We start from the raw sequence: 21,949 nt of genomic DNA on the forward strand, positions 1-21,949 counted from the left end.
GAAGGATTCCATGGATGAGAATCCTCAAGGGGAAAACAACCCAAGAAGCTAGGGAAATTTTTAAAAGCCCAGCCTACCATAATACCAATGAAGAAGAAAAATAACTCAAAAGAAACCAGCATGGCTGCATAAAGAACTCTCTGATAAATTGAAAAACAAAAAGGACAAGTATAAAAAGTAGAAAGAGGGCAGAATAGCCCGACCCTGCAAAGATGAAGTGAGGAAAGCTAAGGCTTAAAATGAACTAAAGTTTGTGACAAAAGTCAAAAATAACAAAGCTTCTTTCAACATGTAAAAAAAAACATGTCAAGGGAATAATTTGTCCATTAATGGGAGAAAGTGGCAAGGTGACAAGCAACAGGGAGAAAGAACTGTTTAACTCTTTTTTTGCATCTGTCTTTACACAAAATGAAAAAACAGTTCAACCTATCAAAAATAGTAAAAAACAGATTAGGAATACAAGTTAAAATAGGCAAGAAAATGGTAAGTGAGCACTTGTCTACCCTAGATGAGTTCAAATCACCAGGAGTTCAAATCTGGATTACACCCCAAGGTTCTGAAGGAACTGGCAGATGTGATCTCAGAACCACTGAACTATATCTTTAAAATATCTGGAGCACTGGGGAATTACCAGAGGAGTGGAAAAGAGCTGATATAATTCCCATCTTCAAAAATAGATCCAGGAAATTACAGACCTATCAGTCTGACCTCAATATCTGGGAAGATTCTGGAAAAGATAAGCAACAAATCAGTGAACACCTAGAGGCAAACAAAGTTAACCAAAAGCCAACATGGGTTTGTCAAAAACAAATCACGCCAGACAAATCTTATTGCATTCCTTGACAAAGTGACAAAATTAGTGGATCAGAGGAATGTTGTGGATATAATTTACTTGGACTTCAATAAGGCATTAGATAAACTAGACCACAACCTACTACTTGATAAGATAGAAAAATGTGGGTTAGACAGCATCACCACCAGATGGATTTGTAACTGGCTGACCAACTGCACTCAACATTGTGTAGTCCACAATGGAACTGCATCTACTTGGAGGGAGACTTTGCAGACTATTTAATACCAAGCTGGCAGGAATAGCTAACACTCCAGAAGACAGGCTTAAGATACAGAAGGATTTTGACAGACTTGAACATTGGGTGCTATCTTACAAAATGAAATTCAGTGGTGAAAAAAGTAAGGTTCTACATTTAGGCAGGAAAAACCAAATGCACAGGTATAGTATAGGTGGTACCTGGCTCAATAATAGAAACTGTGAGAGGGAACTTGGAGTCCTAGTGGACACTCACTTAAATATGAGCCAGCAGTGTGCTGCAGCTGCCAAGAACCCAACACAGTGCTAGGCTGCATTAACAGAGGGATAGCATCAAGATCACGTGAAGTGTTAATACCACTTTATAATGCCTTGGTAAAACCACACTTGAAATACCGCATCTGGTTTTGGTTGCCACTATGAAAAAAAGATGTTGAGACTCTAGAAAGCAACATAGAGGATTAGGGGACTGGAGGCTAAAACATAAAGAACAGTTGCTGGAATTGCATATAAATTGGGGTGGACCAAGGCCTTCTTAAATGATACTGGAAACACCCCGTCCTGTAGTAGTGGTGCATTAATCCAGGTTACCATCCTGGAGGCTTTTACCAACCAGGAGGGATGGGAATCTAATAAGCAAGTAGTTGCCTTAACAGCCCCAAAAATCCTGTCCAGTTTCTCTGGTCCAACAGAATCAAGCAGTTCCCAGGTAATGTAGCAAATCCATTTCCCAGGTATGTCCAATGGACCCGTTCCACAGTTGGATTCAAATTGAAAACGGATCTGAGCAATTTACCATTAGGTGTTGAACAAATTCCTCTGCACAGCCCTATTTGATTGTCTGATTTTCCCCCTTCCCAAGGAGGGACCAAGTGATCTTGAACAGGGCTGTTGGGCAACACTGCAGATGCAGTAAGACTGGAGAAATAGGGAGGTTTCACCACTTTTACCACCTTGAGTTGGCCTTAATTGAGGCTGTGACTCATGTCCGGTCCCTCTGCTCCTCCATAAACCACAGAGAGTTTCAGGACCAATAGACCAGGAGAGGATGCATAGGCTTGATACTGTCTACAGTCTCAGCCACCTTCTGATTCCAGGTTGCGGACAAAGCCTCCACAGGGCCATGTAGCAGAACCCCCAAGATATCCCTTAGCTCCTTCTGAAATCTGAGCAGGTCCATTTGTCACTGGGGGTGAACCATTCAAATAGGACTGCCTCCCTGTGTGGGAGTGGGCATTGGAAAATGTTACAGCCACCAGGGCCTGGTCTGTCCATGACAAGGGATAATTACATATCTTTCACCAGATCACATTGCTATGGCTCTGACAAGAAAATTATATCCAGACCTCTATCCTGCATTGGATCTTGGATGATCTAGAATAGATCATCCCATCAGAATGAATATTACAAACTGTTAAGTCTGCTTTAGTAGCTAAATCCAATTGGGTATATAAAAACCTCTGCTGTGATCTCTAACTCTTAGCTCTCTATAGCATGTAGTGAAAGAGGTCTCACCAGTTTTGTATTCAGGTCAGCCCAGCCATAAGGCACAGATTTGCCAAATTCCTCATACAACGAATAATAGAGCGAGACTACAAAATCAGGCAAATGGTCCCTTCCCTATGCAACATCATTCTCCTGGAAACATGATTGGCCCTTGTTGCTTTTTATTTTTTCCAAAAAGTCCAGAAAATGTGGTTTATTTCAGGAGCCCTGGGAGCCCTGAATGGAGATGGAGTTGATCAAGTGAATGATCTGATTGTTTTGCTGCTGCCATGTGGTGTTGGGTGGGGTTTATAGTTTTTGTTTTGGTTTTTAATGTTATATATGTGTGTGATAAGATAATCCTTGAGTTATGAATGTATTGGAGCCTACCAATTACATTTCCAAACCAGAGGAAGTTAAGTGAATCATGTTAAGTGAACTAGCCCCCATCCAGATCACCACAATGTATTCAGTAAATGAATGCATTGGTTGTTAAGTGCGCATAGGATTCCTCCAGGGTGCAGGAACAAAATTCCCTGCCTGGGACATCCCAAGGCCTCACTCACTGAGATATCCCATGCTCCGCTTCCCACAGCTGCTTGGGAATCCTCTGCACCCAGCCCCCCTGTCACTGATTGTTCACTTACCTTTCAAAGATCTCCAGAGCTCAGGATTCCGGGATAGGAAAGGAAGCCAGATTGTTCCATTGCTAGGCCATGTGGCAGAAAAGTGGCTGTCTTCCTGAGATGCTAGAAAAACCTCCCTGGTTTTTTTGTCACTAGATGCTAGCCTTCCATTCCACAGCAAAAGCAAATGGGGAGGGAGAGAAATCTTTTTTCCTTCCTTGCCATTTGCCTTTAGCCCCTTGCTATTGGTGGTTGGAGGGAAAACAAGGAAGCAGCCAGAAATCTCTTCCTTTAGAATAAGCTTCTCTTAGATGCTGGTCTCTAATACATGCACAGCAAATGGTCGATGGAGGGAAGTGATGAGTTTTCTGCCTGCTTCCATATTTTCCCTCCACCTACCATTAGCAAAGGACCAAAGATAAACGGTAAGGAAGGGAAAAAATTATTTTCCTTGCCATTTGCTTTCACTGTGGAATAGAAGGCTGGTGTCTAGTGACAAAAGAAAAACAGAGAGGTTTTTCCAGCATCTCAGAAAAATATGACTGCTTTTCTGCCATGTACCCTAACAAGGCAGTAACCTGTTCTCCTTTCCTATCCTGGCATCCTGAACTCTGGAGATCTTCAAAAAGTAAGTGAGTGATCAGTGACAGGTGGAGGGGACTCAGCGGGACAGGATGGGGGAGAAATAGGCGGGAAGGGCATGCTGCAGAGTCTGCAGTCAGTCATAAACACAAATAACTGCAGGAATACTGCAACATTTGTAACTTCAGGACTGGATTGTAAGTTCTGTTGTACCTTTGAACTGTCACTAAGTGAGTTGCCATAACTCAAGAACTACCTGCACTTTAGATTGTTATAGGAAAAACAGTTTACTAAATACAGAATTAGAATGGTCACTTAACCACTCTGCTGTATCTCAGCTTTATAGCCATATTTATTTATTTATTTCTGCAATTCAATGAGTTTTTAGTGACTATATAATAATGCATGCTCAAGTTATTCATTCACACATAATTCTTTTTTCTTAAACAATTCATTGAACATTTTAAATTATTTTAATAGGAAAAAGGAATTGAGAGATGCCTCAGATGCATTAGTTTTGGAACTCCAAAATAAATCATCTGAACTAGGTATGTTGAAGAATTGAAAACAGAGACACTGTTCTTTAGAACTACTTGAAATTGTGATAGTGTTAATTTTGTATATATCAATTTTACTGTTCATCTTCTATCATGGTCACACTGCATTTATTCATTAAATCAATTTATATAGCCACCCATCTCACAAACAAACAACTCTGGGTGGCATATAACAGAGCTAAAAACAATGAATAAATACATTAAAATACTTTTAAAAGTGTATAAAAACTAAATAAAAAAATAATAGACGAAGGAAACTTTAAAAATAATGGAGCTATTTCACTAGTTCACCCATTTCTTGGAGTCCCCAGACCTGCTGGCAAAACCAGGTCTTGGGAAACCTCCGGAAGTTCAACAGTGGCAAGGCCAAACTCATCTCAGGGTGGAGAAGATTCCACCAGTGAGAGGCACTACAACAGAAAAGGCCCGCTTCCTAGGGCCTGCCAAATGTAGCTACCTATGGAACAGACTCTTTTATCATGCCCCCTCTGCTGCATCTGGTAGGACAGGCAGATGAAATAAGGGAGAGGCACACAGGTAGACCTCAAGTGACAATGGCAGTTGGGAACAGACTTTCTGTTACTAATGATGCTGTTGTAAAGCGATACGACTTTGCTTAATAGCAGCGATCTCTGCAATCCCGGTTGTTATTAACCAAATCTCACAGTCATTGGCAATTTCCTGCCACCTTCCCACAATCAAAATCAGTGGGAAAACTGGCAGGAAGTTGCAAGTCTCTAGGCAGGCAAGTGAGTGGCTACTGTTGAGTGAAAGAGGGATCATGGAGCTGCAAGGATGATATGAGAGGTGTGAGGAAGAGTTGGGAAGAGTGTAAGGAACTGCATGAGAGGTGTGGCATGGGTCATGGAAAGTGCATAAATGTGCAAGGGGGCATAGTATAAAGGATTGCTCAACAGGCTTGGGGAGGGTGTGCAAGTGGCACAGAGGGGCTAGGGGAGGCTGCACGGGTAGGGAGATTTATCCTAGCAACCTGCAACCTTCCCTGCCAGCTTCTCCATTGATTTTTTACTTTTTAGCCTTTTTTGTGGCTTTCTGAGCATGTTAATGCACTCACCTATGGATTTTTTCAAATTTTAAAGAAATATGAAAAATATATAGGAGAATGTACCATTGGGTTAAGGATTTTTGAAAGCTCAGCCTTCTGGGTTTCTTGGAAATATCTGACTATTCAGATTTCTGTTATTGCTTCTTTATCCATTTGGCCATCCATCCAGCCTCTTTTGTTTTGGTCCTGCTCACATTTTGTCTTGGATATACCCAGGTTTATGTGAGATCCTGAGCACATACTTATCTGAATATGGTCCTTGATCGAAAAGAAACAAATGGGTCTACATCTATCTAAGAATGAATAAAAATTTAAAAAATAAGTATATGTAATTTCATAATTGAAAATATTACATTATATTTTTTATGTTTGAATTAATTGCAGAAATGATGACCAAACTGAAAAATGATAAAGAAAAACAAATTGAAGAATTGGAACCAGTCTTAGTAAGGATTTCTAATATTTTTCCATTCCACTAGCTGACATCATTACGTCTTTCATCTATTGAGGATTATGTCTTAAAACCTATTTTGGTTTTTTTTTTAAAAAGCACACAAACTATTAAGAGCTGATATTAAAGGGTCCTGATATGAAATTAGATGCTCAGGCAATCCATGTAGGTAGAAAATGTTATCTAGGAAGAGACTTGCCATCTCCTTTGCTGTGGTACAGTGAATGAAATAAAACATCTTGGTGAGAGTTTCCGTTGCTTCTTTTGACAGAGGTAGCTCAGTGATGAAATTAAGGGGCATGGCTTGCCAGATTCTTTTTTATGGCTCCACCTACTTATGGAGATATGATCACCAAAAATCTCAACTCATCAAATGCAGAATGTCCCACCAGTGGGCTATCATGGTACATCTCTCAGGACCATATCCTGCAAAGGCTAAGTGGGAATGTAATACCAGACTTGATAGAGTAAAAGGTCTTGGTTCAATGTCCAATGTGGTGGGCATTTAGTGGGTGTGTCTTCAATTTCCCTCTGATGAACCTGTGCACAGTAGTCTAGATATTGCCGTTCCTTTAGTTCTTTCAGTAGATTTATCGGGACACTGGTAGCATCTACATTTTCTGGAAATATGAAAGTGGCAGTTTGGGAGTCAGTCTCAGAGCATTCATATTCTGGTTTCCTGGAGACGGATTATGTTAAAGCAACAAAAGAACGAAGACCACCAGATTTGTCTTTGATTCAGTTTTTTTAGCAATCTGAAAATGTTCAAGGTTCTAATGATAAGTACAGACTCACTGGGCGTTTGACCCCTTTTAGCAGATGTTTGCATGCTTCAAAGGCAACTTTAATTGCTGGTAGTTCCTTGTCCCAGGTGGTATAGTTTTTTTTCTGTCGTGTTCAGTTTTTGAAAACAATACCTACAGGAGTAGGCTGTAGGAGGGTCTGTCCAGAGCTGTACCCTGCCAAGACTACATTAGTCCGTACAACAGAAGGCCTTGCTGGATCTAGGTAATGAAGGGTGCGCTGAGAAGCAAATGCAGGCATATATGGGTTATTTTGGTTGTTTCAGGATTATTGGATTGGCAGAAAATAATAAATTGCTCTCCTGCTTTATTTCAGTTCCTTAGACCATACATTTCAATTATATTTTCCTCAATATTTCCAACTTGAACATTCCAGTCTCCACTACAAATATGCTTGCATATTCTTTGAATTTCAATTTGATCATAAATTTGTCACCCTCTTCTGCATCAATAATTGGAGCATAAACTTTGAATATCATCATATTGAAGGGGGACTTCCCGTTTGCCGAGGCGGCCGCCATGGACATCTGGAAGGCGAGCTCCGTCTTCCGCGTCAAGTTTCGCATCACTGGGAGACCCTGGAAAGGGTCAAAAGTAGTCCTGTAGGGGCGACCAGCAAGGAGGGGATCCCTGCTTGACCGCGGAAGGGCCGTAGCCCTTCTGTTTGATCCGGGGCAGCCCTCCAAACTGGTGGACGAAAGACCGGCCATAGAAATATGGCTCATCACTAGATTGCAGACAGCAGAAGTCACAGTTACCATCAGGCAACTTTAAAGCAGCGTGGAAGAGATTGGGTGAGATCTACCTCTCTTAAATCCTAACTATCTTTTTTTACCTGCATAAGCTGCTTAAATACTTTCCCCCCTGTGGAGAGGGAAGGGAGATTTTACCCCTCCCTCTAAGAAGCAACTGACTATCCAGGGGAGTTTAAAACGTTGCAAGAATAACTTGATCCTAATTGGAATTTTACTTCTTAAAGTTTGTGGACTAAAAGACTTTCTACTTTTACTGAAGATCTGGGTTTTTACTCATAAAAAAAAAGTACAACTTAAAAGATTATAAAAATCTCGGACCTAAAGAAAAAATTTAAATATAGGGGCATCATCTTGTGGCTAAACCTGATATTACAACCTGTTATTGCTCAAAAGAGACTTGGCTGCAGCCTAGACCAGGGCTTTTCAACCTTTTCACAGATTGTACCATTTTTCGGACATGACAATATTTGAGTACCACTAGTGCTTAGCAAGGTGTCAAAAACTTGATGACTAAAAAGGGGTGGTGGTTACTGATTAGATTCATTTGTTATAGAAATGGCTAGTTTATAATATGGAAAAGTAAAAAGTTGAGGTTCAGTGTTAATGCTTCCTTCTACTGCAACAGAGGAAGTATGTTCTTTTTCCCTTCTCCCCCTCACTTCCCCCCCTTTTTCCTCCCCACTGTGTCCTACTATTTGCTTTTGTATTTTTGTATTTTATTCTATAATCTAATAATTACCAACTGTAGAAAAAAAGAAAAAAGTACCAGTTTTAATTTCTTTGGTGGCTGTTCCTTTGCTGAATCACTTTCTCTTTGCACTGACAAATGTATGATGAATTTATCCATGTTTATTAATATGCACCACTACTAGGTAGTTTAGGGGTCTTCAAACTTGGCACTTTTAAGACTTGTGGACTTCAACTCCCAGAATTCCTCAGCCCTCATGACTGGTTGAGGAATTCTGGGAGTTGAAGTCCACAGGTCTTAAAAGTTGCTAAGTTTGTAAACCCCTGAGCTAGCTGGTTGGCCCTTCTGAGCTCTTCCACAGTGTAGTAAGAATGCACCCCCCCAATCCCCTGTGTCCTTAAAGACACAAGAATCAAGTGCAAAGCAAGAAAATAAAGAAACACAAACTCCGTTTTTTTTCTCTTTAAGCTGCCTCAGGTGTGTCACGTGTCACAATGTTGCTATTCTGGACTGAAAGGCTCCGACAATTGTGAAAAATTTTAGCTTTAAATCAGTGGTTCTCAACCTTTTTAATGCCGCGACCCCAACCGGTCGTAAGTCGAGGACTAAACCAGTCGTAAGTCGAGGACTAAACCGGTCGTAAGTCGAGGACTAAACCGGTCGTAAGTCGAGGACTACCCAACCGGTCGTAAGTCAAGGACTTTCCCTGCCTGGGAGCACCATGCATGCGTGGTTCCGCCTCCTGCGCCGGCTGAGGCGTAGCTGGCAAGCGGCAGAGACGGAGAAGGCTGACCACCAGCTGGCCCAGCCCAAGGGAGGTAAGGCACCCGCCGGAAAAGGGGAAAAAATGGCGGACAAAAAAAATGGCGGACAGCCTTGCTTGGCGACCCCCATGAAATGGTCGATCGACCCCAAATGGGGTCCCGACCCACAGGTTGAGAACCACTACTTTAAATTAAGCCAGTTTACCTTCAAAGAAAACTTTCTAAAAGCCACAGACAGACTCAATTAAAGGGGGTAAAACTAATTACATTTGTTTAAAGGGATTAAACCTTTCCTGCTGTCTTTTTCCCCTTCCCCCACCCAAACCACGTTCTTTTATAGCCTCTCCTCTCCCCCCCTTTTTCTTCAGTTCACCTCCAGCTCTGAGCTGCTTCTGGAAGCGCCAGTCAGCTGGAGCCCTGCTGGCTCCTGGGGCTTCTGCCAAGCCCAAACAGTCTTGCAGCGGCGGCTGCCTCTCCCTCAGGCTTGGCTCGCTTGGGCTCATTCCTCTCCCCTGCTACACTTGGGTAGCAATCGTGTACCACTTGCCATGTGGCAAAGTACCACAAGTGATACACGTACCACTGGTTGAAAAGCCCTGGCCTAGACAAATAGATAAGACTTATAACCTTGAGATATCAGCTGTGAAGCCCAGCTGTGTTCTATACTTACTGAAAAACTTTTTTTTTACATTCTCTGAGTGCAAAGCTTTTAACTTAATACATTACTAAGAAAATATGGAGGAAGATCAGGAACAGATTCTCTTTATGCTGAAAGCAATTCACCAAACTATTCTTAAAGCTACTGATGAAATAAGAGGTGCGGAAAAGAATGGGATGTCAGCCCAGATACACAAACTCAAATTTTGATTACAACTAAAAAACCAACTACACAATATGACCGAAAAAGTGGACCAATTAAATACTATGGCAGAGGATTCAACTGATCAACAAATACAATCAATGGAAAACCCAGAAAAGGGACTGACAATATGGAAAAGGAAAAAGATTTTTTACATAAATCAGAAGAAAACTGAGGATCAAGAAGAATAACAGACTGAAGGGAAAATAAACAGCTTAAGACAACTATATCAAAATGGAAAAATAGACAATTTGTTAGACCTCTCAAAAATATGGCGACTGGATGGGGTTTTTTTTCTACGTCAAACAACATACACAATAACACAGATCTATTTGATGACTCAAAAGCACGGACATGGAAGATGATTTGGCAAAGAAAGAAGGCTGGAATAAGACTGAAGAAAATTGGGGTTTTGACCTATTAGTGAGAATTAAAATAGAATATTCTCAAATAGATAAGATGTGTACTTTGAATATTAGAAATTATTATGAGTTGAGTTAAAGGATGCTCTGGTCATTTAAGACTTGGAAATATAAACAATAGTTAAATTTGAATATTGAATATAAAGGCAATTAAAGTATATATAAACTAAAAATTTATTGATGAATGTAACAAATACGTTTTTATTTAGTGGTAATAACAAAACTTACTAGTTTAAATATGAGATAGTATATATTGAGAGAAAAAAGAGGAAGTATTAAATGTTGAAATAAGAGAAATTTTGATTATTAAATTTAAGATATTTGGAAATTACTAGAAAATAAGAATATTATAATGTATTATTAACCAGCTGATGTAAAAGCTAAGAGCCAAATCAGCCTTGAGTCATTGGTATGCAGAAAGAGACCCAGGAGGGATCCTCCCTAAACCTTCACAGGATGTATCTGATAATTATGCAGGATGTGTTTTAATCTGACAAGATTTCTGTCTTATCAGCAAACAGCAATAAAGGAAATTACGCTGAGCAGTTTATTGTGTTGTTCTTGGTTCCTGACACATACCCTCTTGAAGTTCTTCACTCATCCCTTTGGGAATATATATACTCAATGATGTGGTAGCAAAGCAGGACTTGGGAAGGGTGCTTACAATGTCAGTATAAACAAATAGAATGGTTGTCACAGTAATAAAATAGCACTTTGTTCGTTTTGTGCCAATTTTTAATTTACTTTAATTTTTGAATAGGAACAGGTCCAAGAATTTTTACATGGAAAACAAATTCTTGAGAAGACCATTGAAAAATTACAAGAAAGAGAAAGAGAGTTAAAGAACACTCTTCAGACAAGAGAGGTATTGTAAGTTCTGATAGATTTTGATATTTACATATAATTATTACAAAAATATAGCTTGAAAAATCTTTCTCTTTAAAATAATTGTATGCTGGACCCTTCATCAACCTCTTGAATAGCAGATAAACCTCAAATTGAAGCTGCATACATTTCTCTCTTTATGACTATCTACATCTACTCAGTGGGTATTTCTTTATTACTTTTATGTCATTGTCAGAGTTTTAGAAGTGGCAAGGTATGCAGAATTTTTAATGTACAGTTCTCCCATATATGACCAATAATTGTTTTTACTGTTCATAATAATAATATGTCAGAAAGAAAAAAAATTACTGCACAATTTCATACAGGAACTATCTATCTGGAAGCAGCTAGTGACACACATATCATCTCCAGAGCTTTAATAGCTAAATTAATTGCAGTCAGGCCACCATTTAATTGTTATTAGGAAATATAAAGTACTTGTGTTCAGGCAGTCCTTGCTTAATGACGGCCCTTAGTGACCATCTGAGGTTATAAGCAGTGATGAAAAGATAATTTTATGACCAGTTCTCACACTTACAACCATTGCAGCGTTCCCATGGTCACAAGATCAAGATTTGGGTACTTCATAATTGACAGGTATTTAAGATCATTACAGTGTCTCCAGTCACATGATTGCAATTTGTGCACTTCACTGTCAGCCTCCAACAAGCAGAGTAAATAGAGAAGGCAGAATTAAAACCACAAATCACAATAACATGATATTTCACTTAACAACTGCAAGTAGAATGAAGTCATTAGCAGTGACATGATGTCTTGCTAATTGAGTATGTCACTTAGCCAGGGCATTGTGGTTGTTAAGTGAGGACTGTCTGTATGTGGCTATTTATGGCACATAAAGACTTATTTCATTTATCTTTGTAATATGAACAGTTAGAACACATAACAATCACATTTGGGACTGGAATTTTAGCTATAAGTCAGTGGTTCTGATCAGACTTGATTTTAGTCAGGTTTTATGATGATTGTTAAGCAAGTCACTGCAGTTACTAAGTGAATCAGTTGTTTAGTGAACCACGTGGTCATAAAGGCAAACATGTTTTATTCAATGGGCTTTTTTTAACCAGAAAATTCCAAAGTTATATTGTTTAGTATGCTAATGATGTTATTGTAAATGGTATGTTGTAAAAATACATTCATGCATTGTTACCTGCAGAAAGAAATACATGATTTGGAAATGCAATTGTCTGATGAATTCGAAAATAAACAAAATTGCTTTCAACAGCTTGCAACACTGAAAGCAGAGCTTGAAAAAGAAATGTACGTACTTTTATTAATATATGGTTAACATGCTATTAGTTATGAAAGACTTTTATGATTGGTTTACATTTAATATATAAAGGACATGCCAGATATAAGGTAAGGTAAAGGTTTCCCCTATTATTATTACAATAACATAACATAACGTAACATAAAATAACATAATGTGTAGAGGTTTTCTCTGTATAGTCAGGAGGCGAGGCTCATCTTTGTTTCTTAGCTAAGGGAGCCAGCATTGTCTGAAGACATTTCCATGATCATGTGGCCAACATAAATATATGGAAATGCAATGACTATATGCCAAGGCTCACGGAACGCTGACCAAATTGGTACCTATTTATCTACTCGCATTTGCATGCTTTCAAACTGCTGGATGGACAGGAGCTGGGGCAAATAACAGGAGCTCACCCCACCGTGTAGGGCTCAGGTTTCAAATCTGGATTGTCAGCTTTAATTGTTTAACTGCTGGGTGATCATGCCTTCAATATGCAGGATATAAATATCTTAAATAATATATATTATTTTGTTACATGAAGGAGAATCTACCTGTAATATTTTACAAGATTGTTTTTATTAAAATAATTGTACATGGCTATTATTTGGAAGGTAGTTAAATAATTTACTAAGAGTAAAGCCAGAATATAAAAATTATTACTTCTTTTTTTAATTCCAATAGTGCTGTGGTTTCTGGATGTAAGTAAATTTGTATTTTGAAAACAGTTACTGAATTTGTTTTTTTACAACTATTTAGCATTTCATTACTAACATTCTCATAATGCTGAACTAAAATAATATATCTCAAATGATGAGAAAACATGCAAGCATGTAAGATTTGGGGAAAATTGAGTTTTGCAGCTACTCTTTTGAAGTGACTGCCAGTAGAGCACACAATTACTAGCATTTCCATTTTTCTCAGATGCCTTTTCAAAAATGCTGGTATAATTAATACTGGGATGGATTTTAAATAATTGCCCTTTAAGTCTCATAATATATTTAGATGATATAGTACTTTGTGAAAACCAAAATCCAGTGCCCTTTTATAAAGGTCCAGATTTTCCAATCTCAGAGATATAGATATTTATTTAATTTGTTTTTGTAGAATCAGTCTTAAAGGTTTTAAAATTTCAGAAGAGCCCTAAACCCTGACAAGATTTATGCCCTTCCAAAGTGGTTGTTGAAGGGAAATTGTGGGATTCCCATCTAAAGAAAGATACTGTAGGTTCTATAGTGAAGACGTTCCTGAAATATTAATCCACATTTTTTATATTGCCCTTATTATAAATGTGTTTGGTTGCAGCTGATAGCTTATTCTCTAGTTATATTTTGAGGTCAGCCAGATTAATTCTATTTAGAATTGCTACTGCTTGATCATTGTGATTTTATTTCACTGAACATGTCTAAGATCAGTTTTGTTTTTTGCGTTTTGTAAAGCATGCATGCCGTACTTCAACAATATCAGTTTTACAGTGGTTTTTAGTTGCAATCTCAGAATGCGTCTGCTTTTTGTTTCTAAATTGGTCAGTGACCATAATAAAATTTGCTATTATTACTCATACAATTTTAAAATGGCATTATTTGATGAATAATTTCTTTCAGAAGTACACATAGATGTGGTCTTAGTATGAAACTTGTCAATTTATAGAAAAGTATTTGTAATGGTTTTTATGCTAAGTGCCATTAAATTGCTATTGGGATCAGAGTTCCTTAGCTGGTCTTATATCAACGTTAGGTCTACTTGGTACATCTTGTCCCATGATGTTATTTCAGAGTAGTTTTATAAAAAAAATGAAAATATAAATAATTGTTTCTAGTATTATTATTTTAACAGCCTAAAGAATAAAGAGTTAAATATGGAGTGGAACAAACTTTTATTTGAGAAAGAACAAATTATAACAGAGAAAAAGATGGTGGACGATGAACTTCAAAAATGTAAAGATAATATTAAGGCAAGTTCCTGACTATACTTTTTTAACTAAACCGTCTACCTATAGATTGTTTTTGTGCCAGTAATTGTTTTTAATTTCAGAACTAAATTATAATTGTGTGCTTCCAATGCATCTTACTGTACCTTCACTGTTTCCTAAATATGGATAAGAATGGAACTTAAATGACTGTTGTTGTTTTTTTAAAAAAACTGGGAGGTGCTTTGAGTGAACTTTCTATTTTTTTTTTCTTCCATTCAATCAATTTTTAGAGACTGCTTTGATGAGTCTGTACAGTTTTCTTGATAAGAAAAATGATTTAAAGTGGTTTGTCATTGCTTCCTTCCTAGGGCTGAGATAAAATAATTGGCTCAAGATTACCCACCTGATTTTTGTGCCCAAGGCAGGAGTAGAACTCATGGTCTCCCAAGTTCTAGTCTCATGCTTTAACCTGGATCATGAAACTTCTATAAGTGACCACTCAATAGTTATAGTATATATATACTTAATTTATACCAGTTTTGCATTTTCTACATTTAGTTGCTTGTCTTTTTGTTCAGAATGTTAAAAATACAGATGAAGAAACTAAAAATCAAATTAACATTTTAAAACAAACAAACTTCCTATTAAGGTAAGCCAGAATAAGAATGTTTACTGTGGTATGTTCAATAAAATTTAAGTTTCAAGTTATTATATAATGTTATTCTTTTTGAGAATAGATTCTAATTTCATAGTCCTATTCTTACAGTACATACTAATGTCTTTTGCTAATGTAAAATTGTGTGTGTGTGTATGTATGTGTATATATATATGTGTGTGTGTGTGCGCGCGCGTGTGTATGTGTGTGTCTGTGTATATGTGTGTATATGTGTGTATATGTATACCTTTAGAAGTAAAACACCTTTTATTGTCCAATACAAAACAGGATAGATGTTACAGTCTTATGTTATATATTGGAGTGACATATCAATTTTATATAGGTTGGTTGTGTGAGTGTTAAACTGGGAAACTGGTTCCCAAGCTAAAGATGGCCATTATTCAGATATGTATGTATTTCTTACATAGATAATATAAGATAAGATAAGATAACCTTTATTGTCATTTTTTTTACTGTGGGCACAATGGCACACATCAAAAATGAAATTTAGTTGCCCGCTCTCAAAGTGAAACACATACATGACACACACCTAAACATAGATTAATAAAGAAACACCATATTCCTGATTGTTCAGATTTTTTTGTATTGAAAGTGCATAATATATACACACAAATGTGGCATAGTGAAGTAGGTAGAGAAGAGTCAATTTGCCTGTCCAAAACAAGTTGTGAAGGAAATTAATTTAAAAAGGAAGAAAAGAAAAGAAGATCCAGAAGCAGAAGAGCTTTGAGAGCTCTATGGTTCAGATTCCTTACTTTGTATTTCAAAACAGCTCTTCCAATCACTTAGGCAAATTTTGTTGTGAAGGAGGCTTGTTTGACACAGTCTTCTGTCTTCTATATCTGTCTTCTATTTCTCTAATAGGACTGATCTNAATAACTGGTTCTCCCTCTTACCTGTGACAAGGGTAACAAGGGAAAGGGCGGCAGAGGGTTTACAATTGCTTCCTTGAATCTATTTTGCATAAATGGTTAATTAATTGGAATAGAGCTGGAAGGATCCTCCTGCTCAAGCAGGAGACTCTATACCATTTCAGACAAGTGACTGTCCAGTCTTTTCTTTAAAAACTTCAGTGATGAAGCACCCACAACTTCTTAAGGCAAGCTTTCCACTGGTTAATTGTCTTCACTGTTAGGAAGTTTCTCCTTAATTCCAGGTTGCTTCTCTCCTTGATTAGTTTCCATCCAATGTTTCTTCTCTTGCCTTTGGTGCTTTGGAAAATAAGTTGACCACCTCTTCTTTGTGGCAGTCCCTCAAATATTGGAATACTGCTATCATGTCACCCCTAGTCCTTCTATTTCTGGACTGGCCATACCCAATTCCTGCAACCATTTTTCATATGTTTTTGTCTCCAGGCCCTTAATCATCTTAGTTGCTCTTTGCATTTTTTTCAAATTCTCAACATATTTTTTGTAATGTGGCGACCAAAACTGGTTGCAGTATTCGAGGTGTGGTATTATTAAGGATTTATAAAATGGTACTAATACTTCATGTGATTTTGATTCTGTGCCTTTATTTATACAACGAAAGATTGTATTAGCTTTTTTGGCTGCTGCCACACACTGCTGACTCCAACTGATGATGTTTAATTGATTGGCTCATGTTTAATTGTGAGAAAGCTATTGTGAGAAATAGCTGAATTCTGTTGATATAGATTGAAGAATCACTGCCCTATTCTAAGTTGCCACGTATTTTAGAGAAACAAAAAGTTGTATTACCACTACTCCCAATTCATATTTGTACTGTATATTGTGTGCATTCTTTGGCTACACTGATAGACTTTGATTAACAATAACTTGTTCAGCAAACATTCAAAATTATGATAGTGCTGAAGGAGTAGTACTTATAATCCATCCTCAAAATTCTGGCCGTCTCTGCGATCACTCTCACGATCCAGACACTTGATGTCTCATGGTCATGTGATTACATTTGTAATCTCTGCCAGCTTCCCACAAGCAAAATTAATGGGGAAGCTAGTAGAGAAGTAAGTGAAGGGTCATTGATGCTCACTGAGCTTCATTGTTTTCTTACAGATCTTTCATTATCCAAACTAGGTAACACCTTCCGTGCTAGTAGGGAGTGGGATTTACTTTCATTTTCTATTCTAGTGGCTTGCCTCGTCTGTGTTGGTGGGAGGGTGGTGTTTTGGATGGGTTGTTTACTGTTAGCTTATTTGGCAGTATCTCGATCGTGGTATTGTTTGCTTCATGATTGTTAGTCTAATATTACTCTTGGTGTTAATATCTGCTCATATGGGTTTTGATTGCTGATGAGGAGGCGTTTTGGTCTTTTGTTCCCTTTTTTGGCTTGTTCATTGTTTCTTTTGAATGGTATGTAAATGTTGTTTATGTCTTTGTCTTGTTGATGGGTGATTTCTCTGAATGTCAGGCTTCCAGCAATTTCTGGTTTTGGCTTGGTTTAGAATAGTCACAGTTTCCCAGTTGAAGCTGTGTTTAAACTATGATTAAGTCTGTCCATGTATTGTGAAATTAAGGAATTTTCATGAACACCAACTAGGAGTTGGAAAAGATGATGAAAACTCTTTAAATTCATAACAAGTGGACACATTTAACCATAGTTTCAACTAGGGAACTGTGACCTTCCTAGACAAATCAAAATCCAAAAATGCCAGAGAATTCCTGGAAGCCTGGAACCCTAACCCATTATATTTGTTATGGTCCTTTGTAACTCTAGTTCAGGGGTTCCCAATTGGGGGTACTCACATCCCCTGGGATGCGAAACGATATTCCAGGGGATGTGAAAATGTGGGTTTAGTTTAGTTTCAAAATTATAGTGTATATGCATAATTTATTATTTCGAACTTTTGTAAGAGGTACAAGAATATATCAGAAGCGTTCTAGGGGTGCGGGGTTTAGAAAAGGTTGGGAGCCGCTGCCCTAGTTTTACTAACATATTGCCAGATATCAGACAAAAGGAACATGGGATGCTTTATCATTCCCTTGCCAAAAGCTTTTCTAGCACTTTATTTGGACTATTGAACTAAATGTTACTTTCCTGAAGATTGTATTTTATTTGATTAACCACTTAAATCAGAAGGTTCTTTCTCTGTTACAGCTTATTTGGGAGTAAATATGTCCTGATGGATGTTGCTCCTTATAACCTTAATTTTCATTAGGGTAGATCTTCACAATTTGGATATAGCAGTGCGTCTTCACTGGCATCTCTAATAGTGATTGTTCACTTCAAAAATGCAATAGATAAGGAGGCAGATAACAAAAGGAAAGTTATTCTATATAGATCTGTGCAAGCATGATTACACAATATCATAATCTAATATTAGATAAGTATGAAGATTTCCATTTCTACACGAATTTAGCAATGTTTTCATTGTAGATATTTTATAGATGCATGGAAGTAATTGCATTTATTTTTTGTTACATAGCAATGAATTAGAGGAAGTAAAGGAGAAACTAAAACAAAAGGATGAAGAAGCAAAAAAGAAAGTTGATGAAAATGAAGAAAATGTATGATATCACAGTTTAACATAGAAATGTTAATATATGCAAATTATGATAAAAATAGTATGTAGTATGTGATTCTTTGCAAAGAATGAATGCTTGTGTAAAGATATGAAGATTGCTGTGCAGAAAGGCAAGTTTCAATTCCCTTTATTATATTGATGTGAATTGGGAATTTATCATGAAAATTATAAAAATAATCTGGTGTAGTGGGACTGGGATATTAAAAAGTATGTGTGGAAAAACATGTAGAGATGGGGTCAAGACTGTATAATTGGTGTAAGAATGATCAGTACAACAAAAGCCCAAATCATTGGTTCTATGTTCAGTTATATTTAGTGCAGTTTCTGAGAAACAACATCGAAAATTAACATATTTTGAATTTGTTATATAGATATTTATATTTATTTAATTAAGAAGGGTCTATTAGAAATGTGGCGCTCTGATCACAATTTACTTTAAAAAAGCATCATAGTTTAGAGACTACCAAAAATATTATTACTTAAATTTTCATGAATCAAATGGGCAGCAAATCTTTATCCAACAATTAATGTATTATTCCTTCAAATGCCATTAGAAAATATATATATACCTCCACATCTGTTAAAAAAATGTTCTCATAGTTTTAAAATAGAATTTAATGAAAATAGTAGTGAATTTTATAATATATTTGTCAACATTTATAATATCTTTCTAGGTTAGAAATATTGAAAATGAAATTTCAAAAAAGGAAAAACAACTGAAAACATTAGAAAACAAGGTATGAAAATGTAAAAATCTACCTATCAGACTTTATAGGAACTTTGATATTTATCCATTTTTTTGAAGTTTTTCAGGATTCAGAAACAATCTTTGAATCAAACAGAAATGTATTATTAATTAATCACTGAAAATGTTTATTGCAACTTTTGTTTTTCTATACATTTAATACTTGTAATCAAAAGTAATAAATGCATATGCATTCAGTGTACAACTCATATATCTTCCTTTGTTTCAAATAAGTATTTGGGCACATGCTTAAATTGCATTTAATCTCAACAAATGGTTTGGTTTTTATATTGAAGATAAAACAATTTTCAGAGCTGCAGTCATAGCAAGTTTTGAATAAGCCATAATCAGAAGAAATATTTCAAATCAGCTATCCAAACAAAAGGATTACATCTAGAATAATTATGTGATATATTATTACTGTTTGAAATATGTGTTAAATACTTTTAGGTTAATACTTTAAAGAAGCAGATTGAAATGAAAATCAAGAATATTGAAGTACTACAGCAAGAAGTAAGAACTGATAAACATAATTCATGTATAAAACATAGCATATACCAGTGGTGGCGAACCTATGGCACGGGTGCCAGAGGCGGCACTCAGAGCCCTCTCTGTGGGCACACGCGCTGTTGCCCCAGTCCTAGGCCTTCAGCTGGGTTTTATAAAACCTTTTCGCTTTAGGTCTCCGCCACCATGTACAAAAAAAAAAAGGTTCAATCAATCAGTCAATTTCAACTTCTCGCGGGAAAAAAAAGATCTTGCAAAGTTGGAATTGATTGATTGAACTTTTTAGTCCCACCCAGTCTGCTGTTACCACCGCAGCCACGCCCACCCAATGGGCCACACCCACCCAATGGGCCACACCCAGCCGGCACCCGACGATGCATAAGTGGGGTTTGGGTTGCAGTTTGGGCACTCGGTCTCTAAAAGGTTCACCATCACTGGCATATACGGTATCTATTAAATTTTTCATTCAAATTTGCTCTATTAAAGTTGAAGACTGTAAATGTTTCTATCAAATCAAAATACAAATATTTTTTAGACTAAATATTATAATTTAACTGCATGTACATTTTAAAAATAAAAAGTAGAAAAATTACTAAATTGTCAATGGAATATGGTAATTCAAAATGTTATCTCAGTTCACACGAGTAGCTTAAAGTTTACTCTGTAATGTGTTAGAATAAATTCTGGCTTTGTATGAACTGGTAACTAAAAAGGTCCCTTTTAGAGACAAAATAGAAGTAGATACTTGTATTAAATATCTGTAAAATATGTGTGCTATATATGCATGCAAGAATGCTTTTTTTCCCTTTGCACTTTCAACTATTCCACTTCTAGGGAAAAATGATATTTCAGGCCATGGTATATAAAGATTATGTTACTACAGTGCAATGACAACACGTTTGATCTAGATTTAATCTGGATTCCATATTATTAACCAAAAGATTTCTATAAACATAAATGAAAAATAGGATCTGAAGACAGCAAGGATACAGCAGGAACACCTGCCTGTGATTGTTGATTGCTTCTTAAAAAAACTGCACCTTTTCATGGCTCACATGATGTTGGGGAGACTTGAAAATACATACTTGAGTTAAGGAGGTATTTATTATAGCTATAATTGTATAAATATTGGTGTATAATTAAATGTATAAATAACGTTTTCATTAATAACTGTTACTAGAATAAAAGCTTGAAAAAAAAACTTGGATCAGAAAGCAAGCAACTGAATATTAGTGAAGGAAAGGTAGGCATGTTTATGTTTTGCATCAGTAAAAAAAATTGTAAGAATAATACAAATTTGAGGAATTAGATCTGTAAGGTATGATACATGATGGCATTTAACAAAAAAAGTATAAATTACTTTTTTACTACTATGGCCTTCTCAGGGATACAAAGTTTAAAAATAATTAATTAATTAATCCATTAATTCATGTCCATCTCAATTCCTTAACTATTGGGATCCCATCTGGAAATGGTTAAGATTACCATGTTTGGGTTGCAAAAATCTAGAAAACTTAAACAATTAGGAATGTACCACTTCTGTAGTTTGCTGCAAGGAAAATGCAGAAGCAGAATTCATATTATAGAAATGTATAAAAAGTTGATAGGAAGTAAATGATGCTGTTTGGACCTATCCCTTGGTTATTATGAATAGGAATAAACCTGTTTTCGTTTTTGTTGTTCAAAGGTGAATAATTTCCAATTAGAGTTAGAAAACATAAATAGGTTACACAAAGAAACAAGTGACAACTATAAAAATGAAATTGAGATGGCTAAGACAAATGAAAAAAGACTTCTCAAGGAGGTGAGAATTGATGTTTTTGGTATTTTATAGAACTGCACAATTTGCATTGCCATACTTCTATACAGTATTTCATTGTATGGTTTGTGTTTATGAATTCTTTACAAGTTCACTATTTGTTAATGTTGCTTTGTCTTCAAAATGTTCTCAGGAAATAAGATGTAGAAGATTGATATGGGATGAGAGAAGAAGCATTATATCTCATTTTTAGAATTAATTTTAGAAGCAAATTTTTAAAAGTTTGGGAAAAAGGGGGAGCTGAGATAGTTCTTAGAAACTCATGCAAAATGGTATATAGAGAGAGGATGTAATGATACTCATCCCAGAGAAAGAAACAATGAATGCCACTTTAAGCCAACAACAGCAAACAACCTTAGCTTTAATCTTTGTCTCTCTTCCATCCCTATAGATTCATGGTCATAACTAGGATGTTGTAGTCTTAAACTTTAATCAAAACACTGTATAGTGTCAAAGTTTTAATAATGAGAGCAAGAATAAATGCTTTCTCCTCACACCTACAGTTTGATAGAAGACAAAATAAATCT

The 21,949-nt window shown here is 36.5% G+C and overlaps 1 protein-coding gene across 1 annotated transcript in view; it reads left to right on the plus strand.

Annotated features, from left to right (window-relative positions):
* SYCP1 (synaptonemal complex protein 1) overlaps positions 1–21,949 on the plus strand; it is a 48,299-nt gene that overhangs the window by 17,320 nt on the left and 9,030 nt on the right. The window contains exons 10-19 of the mRNA XM_029283366.1: positions 4,222–4,289; positions 5,749–5,810; positions 10,867–10,971; positions 12,166–12,269; positions 14,098–14,215; positions 14,752–14,822; positions 18,253–18,334; positions 19,026–19,088; positions 19,547–19,609; positions 21,291–21,407. Of these exons, the coding sequence (XP_029139199.1) occupies positions 4,222–4,289; positions 5,749–5,810; positions 10,867–10,971; positions 12,166–12,269; positions 14,098–14,215; positions 14,752–14,822; positions 18,253–18,334; positions 19,026–19,088; positions 19,547–19,609; positions 21,291–21,407 (853 nt within the window). The remainder of the gene's footprint in view (positions 1–4,221; positions 4,290–5,748; positions 5,811–10,866; positions 10,972–12,165; positions 12,270–14,097; positions 14,216–14,751; positions 14,823–18,252; positions 18,335–19,025; positions 19,089–19,546; positions 19,610–21,290; positions 21,408–21,949) is intronic.

This window comes from Protobothrops mucrosquamatus, unplaced genomic scaffold (assembly GCF_001527695.2).
Source record: "Protobothrops mucrosquamatus isolate PMUCROS unplaced genomic scaffold, P.Mucros_1.0 scaffold65, whole genome shotgun sequence".
Taxonomy (NCBI): Eukaryota; Metazoa; Chordata; class Lepidosauria; order Squamata; family Viperidae; genus Protobothrops; species Protobothrops mucrosquamatus.